This window comes from Anguilla rostrata, chromosome 17 (genome assembly GCF_018555375.3).
Source record: "Anguilla rostrata isolate EN2019 chromosome 17, ASM1855537v3, whole genome shotgun sequence".
Classification (NCBI taxonomy): Eukaryota; Metazoa; Chordata; class Actinopteri; order Anguilliformes; family Anguillidae; genus Anguilla; species Anguilla rostrata.
In genome coordinates, this window is record NC_057949.1 from 6,773,167 (window position 1) to 6,781,346 (window position 8,180).

An 8,180-nucleotide genomic window follows, 5' to 3' on the forward strand; every position below is an offset into this window, starting at 1 on the left:
TTAAAAACAAATTTTTTTTTATTGAGAATGTTTGTGGACCCAAAAATAACCAAAACCTTAAATACAAGGATTTTTACACATAACACATAATCGGTGCAGTTCACTGTTGGCAGGTTTAGGGCGTTTTTTTTTTTTTTCCTCTCCGTTTTGTTTTTATGAACATTATAAGCACAAAAGCCAGAAAAATCAATTAACGAGTCAGTCGGTCAGTCAATGCAGCGGTCACTGTGCAGAGCAGTACTGAAAGGTACTGTGGTCATCCGTGAATCAGTGTGAAATCTCCTTGGCAAGCACCCCCCCTAAAAAGTCCCCTCAACTGAATGGTTGGGGGGGGGGGGGGGGAGGCTGGGACGAAATCCACAGCGGCCCTTGAGTGAAAAGTGTGTGTGTACCGAACCGGAATAAGCCTGCGCAGAAAAGAAATATCCATGCAAACCTGTCGTGTCAGTAAACGAGTGCCAGTATGAGAGTGTCGGTCTCCAGTCTGTGTGTCACAGTCTGTGAATGTACCCGTCAGTAAAAGTGTCATTCGGCTGTACTAGCCCATGCATCCTTATACAAAACGCACGCAATCGCTGTATAGCAAGGTGAACATACGAGAACAGTCTCCCAACACACCCAATCACTGTATAGCAAGGTGAACATACGAGAACAGTCTCCCAACACACCCAATCACTGTATAGCAAGGTAAACATACAAGAACAGTCTCCCAACACACCCAATCACTGTATAGCAAGGTAAACATACAAGAACAGTCTCCCAACACACCCAATCACTGTATAGCAAGGTAAACATACAAGAACAGTCTCCCAACACACGCACGCAACACTTTTCTCATGCTCATTAAAAAAATGGATAAGTTCACAAATAAATTAAAAGTACAATAAATAAACAAATAAAAATAAGAATTCCACACGGAACACACACACACACACACACACAAACGTGTACACGCACACAATAATAATTATGCTGAAAAGTGAACTGTCAAAACATACTTGAAATGGGGGCTTGTTCAAATCTACAGCCCCATTTAAGGTACTCTCTCTCCCTCAGTGCAGTGTTAACGTACCCAAGTGTCCAGTCAGCTGGAGAAAAACCTCTCCTTATCTTTTACCCGCGGGACCACCTCCTCTCATTCAACAGACCCTTCAGCTTTACCACTATATCACTACTGCCCCCTTCAGCTTTTCTACCCATCCTCTCTCCTTTCATCCAGCAGTGCTCCTCCACCGCTCCCCCCCATCTCACTCCCTCCGTATGTTTGGAATCTCTCGTCATCCCTGCCCCTCCTCAGGCTCCGCCCTCGAACCCGCACCTCCCACCCCCACAGGGACGCCCCTCCCCCCCGGTCTCAGTCCTTGTACACGGTCTGCTGCCCGTGTCCTCTCTCGTCGTGCATGATGTGCCGCCGCACGTGAATCCGCCTTACCCGGCGGTCCCCGCCCCCTGCCCCGGCGCCCTCCTCCTCCGATTGGCCGGCGCCCCCCGAGGAGCCCACGCCCGATTCCAAGAGGGCCACGCCCCCCGGTCCCGAGCCACGCCCGTTTTCGTAGATGAGGATGTTGAGTGTCTCTTCGAAAATGCGGGCCTCTGGGAACTCCACCTGTAGGGGTGGGCGTGGGTGGGGCACAGAGAGAGAGAGAGAGAGTGAGTGAGTGACGGAGCCCGTCAGTGTGAGTAAGACCATATGAGACCGGGGCCCGTATTCACAAAGCACTGCTGATCTAGGGTCAGTGCCGCCCCGTCCACATCCATTACGAGCCAAAATGCAAAGCTGATCCTAGGTCAGCAGTCCTACTCTAAGAGGTTTTATGCACACAGGCCCAGGTTGCCTGGCAACTCAACAGCCTGACTCATCAGCAGAATGCCTTTGCTGCAAGACGACTTCATTTGAGTAAATAGTAAACATGCAGTCATGGGCCTTTCCCTGTGGGCATGACACACATCCTGCTGCCCTTCGAAAACAGCCAGCTGTTTTTGCGTTTGCTTGCTCTACAGGCCAGTCGAACTGGATTTTATCTGCATGTTGAATTGAAGTCAAGCCCGTTCCCTGCCGTTTGTGAGGTTCAGGAGAAACAGAACCAGCCGAACGCGCAGCGTTGGGTCTACGTGTGGAAGACGGCGTCCCCCGGTGGGGGGGGGGGGGAATTCACGAAGGGAGCCACCAGACTGCTGGAAGAACACTTACGTGAAAATCGGTCATTTCATTTCTCAATCTCTCAAGAGATACTGCAGTAACAGGACCACATCGTGAAGGCTGTACGCTCTCCTCACTCACAACAGGCCCCTTAAAACGCATGCAAACGGAGGGAGGCGATCCGTCAAAGCGACCCGACGCCAGAGGGGGGGCGCTGCCGTGCGGCATCGCGGCGCGGCGTGCGACGCCCGCTCACCTTGGTCTGCTTCTTCTCGGTGGCGTAGACGATGGAGGTGCAGCAGACCTCGGCGATCTTGCGGCCCTCGCCGTAGAAGGACCAGCAGCAGATCTCGTCCCCCAGCACGTCCTTGACGAAGAGCACCCGGCCGTTGAAGCGCAGGCCCAGCTTGTCGAACAGCTCGATGTTCTTCAGCAGGTTGTCGTCGGAGTTGCTGCGGCGAGAGGGGAGAGGGGGCGGTGTGGGGCGGCACCGTCGCGTTCCTTAAGGCTCGGAGACTCACTGGCGCGTTAGCGCGTGCCTAAGGCCGCCTAAACCGTCAGGGATCTTCCTGAACCACAAATAATCGTCGGTTTGTATTTTTACGCCGACACATTAATGGCTGCCATTATGACGGTACCTGCACAGAAAACACACTCGTGTTAAGCAATCATTGAAGGGTCCCTACTGTAAACATTCATGAGAGAGAGGGATTTCTTTCATACCTAGCAGACCAGAAGCAGATCTGGGTGCAAGTGTACTTATGCCTGTAGTAACCCAGAAACGGCACAGTGTTTTAGTAACCCAGAAACAGCACGGTGTCGTAGTAACCCAGAAACAGCACGGTGTTGCAGTAACCCAGAAACAGCACGGTGTTGCAGTAACCCAGAAACAGCACGGTGTTTTAGTAACCCAGAAACAGCACGGTGTTTTAGTAACCCAGAAACAGCACGGTGTCATAGTAATGCAGAAACAGCACGGTGTCGTAGTAACCCAGAAACAGCACGGTGTCGTAGTAACCCAGAAACAGCACGGTGTTGTAGTAACCCAGAAACAGCACGGTGTCATAGTAATGCAGAAACAGCACGGTGTCGTAGTAACCCAGAAACAGCACGGTGTTTTAGTAACCCAGAAACAGCACGGTGTCGTAGTAACCCAGAAACAGCACGGTGTCGTAGTAACCCAGAAACAGCACGGTGTCGTAGTAACCCAGAAACAGCACGGTGTCGTAGTAACCCAGAAACAGCACGGTGTCGTAGTAACCCAGAAACAGCACGGTGTCGTAGTAACCCAGAAACAGCACGGTGTCGTAGTAACCCAGAAACAGCACGGTGTCGTAGTAACGCAGAAACAGCACGGTGTCGTAGTAACGCAGAAACAGCACGGTGTCGTAGTAACCCAGAAACAGCACGGTGTTGTAGTAACCCAGAAACAGCACGGTGTTTTAGTAACCCAGAAACAGCACGGTGTCGTAGTAACCCAGAAACAGCACGGTGTCGTAGTAACCCAGAAACAGCACGGTGTTTTAGTAACCCAGAAACAGCACGGTGTTGTAGTAACCCAGAAACAGCACGATGTCGTAGTAACCCAGAAACAGCACGGTGTTTTAGTAACCCAGAAACAGCACGGTGTCGTAGTAACGCAGAAACAGCACGGTGTCGTAGTAACCCAGAAACAGCACGGTGTTTTAGTAACCCAGAAACAGCACGGTGTCGTAGTAACCCAGAAACAGCACGGTGTTTTAGTAACCCAGAAACAGCACGGTGTCGTAGTAACCCAGAAACAGCACGGTGTCGTAGTAACCCAGAAACAGCACGGTGTCGTAGTAACCCAGAAACAGCACGGTGTCGTAGTAACCCAGAAACAGCACGGTGTTTTAGTAACCCAGAAACAGCACGGTGTCGTAGTAACCGAGAAACAGCACGGTGTTTTAGTAACCCAGAAACAGCACGGTGTCGTAGTAACCCAGAAACAGCACGGTGTCGTAGTAACCCAGAAACAGCACGGTGTCGTAGTAACCCAGAAACAGCACGGTGTCGTAGTAACCCAGAAACAGCACGGTGTCGTAGTAACCCAGAAACAGCACGGTGTCGTAGTAACGCAGAAACAGCACGGTGTCGTAGTAACCCAGAAACAGCACGGTGTCGTAGTAACCCAGAAACAGCACGGTGTCGTAGTAACCCAGAAACAGCACGGTGTTGTAGTAACCCAGAAACAGCACGGTGTCGTAGTAACCCAGAAACAGCACAGTGTTTTAGTAACCCAGAAACAGCACGGTGTCGTAGTAACCCAGAAACAGCACAGTGTTTTAGTAACCCAGAAACAGCACGGTGTCGTAGTAACCCAGAAACAGCACAGTGTTTTAGTAACCCAGAAACAGCACGGTGTTTTAGTAACGCAGAAACGACGCGGTGTTTTAGTAACCCAGAAACAGCACGGTGTCGTAGTAACCCAGAAACAGCACGGTGTCATAGTAACCCAGAAACAGCACGGCGTTGTAGTAAACAGGAAGTAGTACCTGGTGTAAGAGTATTTGTTGTTCCCTCTGTTGTTCTGCAGTTTCACCACAGGCTGAAAGAGAGACCCGCCCAGCAGTTAGCGCCATGTTCCTCTCTCACTCCGAGGAGTTCCTGTCCTCTGTGCACAGCTATGAATGCACACCATTCTCAAGTGCTAACGGTTCCATGAAGCTTTACATAAACACTTCCCATTTAGCGTTTGTCTGGTTCGTAAGCTAAGCTAAGCTGTTACTGCTCCAGGGGACCCGGAGAAATGACTGGACAAGACCTACCTTGAAGCTAGTCAGATGGTAGATTTTTGTTAAAAAAATGTTTTTATGAGTTAGTGCCTTTGGTCTGTGCTAGCTACATCATACTAGTCTCATACTGCCATCAATAAAGGCTAACAACACCCTAGTAATTAGGCTACATTAGCATACATTACATTACATCACAGCAGTGAAGTAAAAAAAAAAAAAAAAACCACAAACTAAGTCAACAAATTACATTTTTTGCGAGAAACGTATAGCTTATCTGCACACACTATACTGCCTAAACATTACTGAATGCAAGCACAATGCTGTTTACAGGAATAAAGGCTACATGCCTCTGTTCTAGATTTTTTTGTTAATGTTCATACATAGCTTTTTACTATAAGAGTGTATGCTGAAACACACGGGATTATTTGTTTTTTTACCGGCTAATCGAATTAGATATTGAGAATCGTGGCACCTCACTTGTATGGGTATTGATTAGCAAAATTCCGGTACGATGACATCACTGATCATTACCACGCCCACGCTCGTCGCCCCGGAGACCCACCTTTCGGCACGAGGCGATCATCCTCTGCTCCTCCTTGGCCGAGGTGATCATGGGTATTCGGCAGGCCCCCTCGAACCCGTCAGTGCGCTTCTGGAAGCCCGGGGACACAAAGACAGTTAATAACGGACACGGTCCGGCGGACATTTCCGGAAAACCCACTGCAGGCAATTAAAGTAAGCAAAGAAACCACAGGCTAAGTGAGCAGGAATGGAAAGCGACAGCTGACAATTCCTGTCCATCCATCAGATGCAGAAAATGACAAATCTATTTACGTATTTGTCTATTTATTTTACAATGGGGCTGTGCATATACAATTCCCACCCCAATTTGGAATGGCCAATCACCAGCAACAAAAGCAGTGGACATTGTGTGAACCAAGGGGCCTGAAGCTGACTGAAATCTATGGGCGCCTGATCGACCGGGGGGCGTCGCCCTGTGGAGCTACCGGCCAGTGGCACAGCCCGGGTTCGATCCGAGGCCGTGCGGCTCATCCAGACACCACGGTGTGGTGCCTTAACCGGATGAGCCTGTGTAAACTGCAATGACTATTTTAAGTTTGATGAAAAATGCCACATTACTGTTTCAATAAACTACACTGGAAAACATCTTTCAGAACTGTTTTTGAACATTTAGTCTTGCTCCCTCAGTTGGTGGAACAGAGGATGAAGGCGCACTAGAATCTGGACACAGACGCCCAGGGTTGCTGACCTGGAGCGTGTTGAGGCAGTGCTGAACCAGGCCCTGGACCCGGTAGTACTGGGCCTCCTTCAGAACCTCCTCCAGCTCCCTTTGGGAGTCTGGAAGCGGCACGGACCCGTCGCGCAGGAAGTTCAGAACCAACCCAAAATGCCTCCCGCACCGGTCCAGCACCACCCAGCCTGAAAACAGAGAAAGGACCGTGAACCACGTGCGGTCTGACCGACTGGACACAACCTCACCCGCACACGCAAACGCACTTCTGCGGGTCCCGCAGAGCCGCAGGGTCTGCTGGCTTTCGCTTTCACTCTGGATTTCACTGACCAATGAAAACAGCTGATCACAGTGACCTCACCTGGGTTCTTGGGTCTGGACTGGTTGTTGATTTTAAGCATGAAGACAAAAAACAAGCAGACCCCGCGGTTCTCCAGGACAAGGGTTGGGGACCCCAGCACTGTAGTATCTGTCCACCTCCCCACATTCCTGGGCAACTACCTAAACACACTCATGCCTTTTCAGGGGTTCCCTGCAGCCGAAATACTGGCACCCCACAGAAACATGAGAGGAGCACTTAGGCTATGCCTGGTCACTGTGGATCTCCAGCCCTTCTATACATGCACACACAGATAGACAGACATAGGCATGCGAACGCACACACATAGGCACAGACGTGCACATACACACACACACTACTAGGATCTTACCCTCTGAGTCTATGGCAACCTCCACACCTCCATTGCACATGCTCCTGAGCAGGCTGTCCTCCTTGCAGAGCGTCTGGACGGTGGTGTAGTGGAGCGACCCCCCCACGTTCAACTTGACATACTTACTCCCCGCCAAACCCCGTCCCCCCTTCTCCTCTCGCTCACCCCCGGGGGACGGCGAAACAGGAAGTGCTTCCGACGCCACACTTCCTGCGGAGGCTTGGGCAGACATCAGGTGTGCAGCGATGAAAGGGGCTGCAGGGACATCAGGGGGAAGTGATGTCAAAGCTTTCAAAGACGCACGCGTGCAGGCGCACACACAACACAGTGTTGAGCAGTAACACAGGCAAAAACATACGCTGGGTGTGCTACTGTGAATCACAAAACTACATAATTTATTTTGCAACTCAACATTGCTCTGCCACTGACTCATTTTATGGGATCTAATATTGCACAAACTTGTGCAATGCTGTTCACTTAAATTCAGCTCATCCACTGAAATGGATGGTGGAACAGAGGATGAAAGCTGAAATTCACTAAAATTCATTCAGCTTCGTTCGTAACTACAACTAGCAGCTGTCTGTACATTTAGCCATTTCAAATATATACGAAATCTGCCCTAACCAAAAGGGTAAGGCAACAAGGCTGACTACAAAAGACGTGATAAAAAGCCATCTAACGATCAGCTCACTATCTAGGCCAAGTATTGGTCTTGCTTCTGAGCACGTCGTTTGTACCAAGCGACGGGGAGGCAATAAAGCTGGCTACAAGACGTGCTAAGAAGGTAGCTAGCTAACTTTGTAGCTTTCTTGATACTACCATGATATCAGCCAAACACGCAAGCAACCAGATGAAGTACGTCAGACTGTACTTTAGGCAACTACCTGGCTATGCACGATGTACATTTATACTGTAGCTAGCTACCAAGCTAGCTAATGTGTTTACCAGCCACAGAAGTCAGTTCAATTCGCCAGCTGGTCACCCACTTAGCTGGAAAGCTAGCTAGCGATTCAGTAACAATCAACTCACCTCTTAATCAGTTACGTATCTCAGTTTCCTCAGCTATCCGATAATACTGGAACGAATTCAAAGGCTAAAGCAGCAGATAGGAAACGTAAATAAATGTAAAATGACTATTGCAGGACCATCGCCCCTGCCTTCCACTGCTCTTTAAGACCTTTCTTCTTCCTTGTCTTACCACCTACAATGGCCGTTTCCTCAAAGACGTTCCTTGAAACTGATTGGATAAGACGCACGTCTATCACCCCAGTGTGTATTATTACACGCACAAAGTACTTAACATGCTCAGTTTGATTGGTCAG

At 49.7% G+C, this 8,180-nt stretch overlaps 1 protein-coding gene across 1 annotated transcript; it reads right to left on the minus strand.

Moving 5' to 3' along the window:
• Positions 1 to 8,101, minus strand: kctd13 (potassium channel tetramerization domain containing 13). The gene is made up of 7 exons (XM_064315905.1): positions 7,888 to 8,101; positions 6,859 to 7,113; positions 6,167 to 6,336; positions 5,459 to 5,548; positions 4,657 to 4,709; positions 2,397 to 2,592; positions 1 to 1,606 (listed from the first exon to the last, which is right to left on the minus strand). Exons 2-7 carry the CDS (start codon positions 7,088 to 7,090, stop codon positions 1,355 to 1,357), a joined length of 993 nt encoding a protein of 330 aa, XP_064171975.1. The 5' UTR covers positions 7,091 to 7,113; positions 7,888 to 8,101; the 3' UTR covers positions 1 to 1,354.
• Between the last annotated feature and the right edge of the window lie 79 nt (positions 8,102 to 8,180).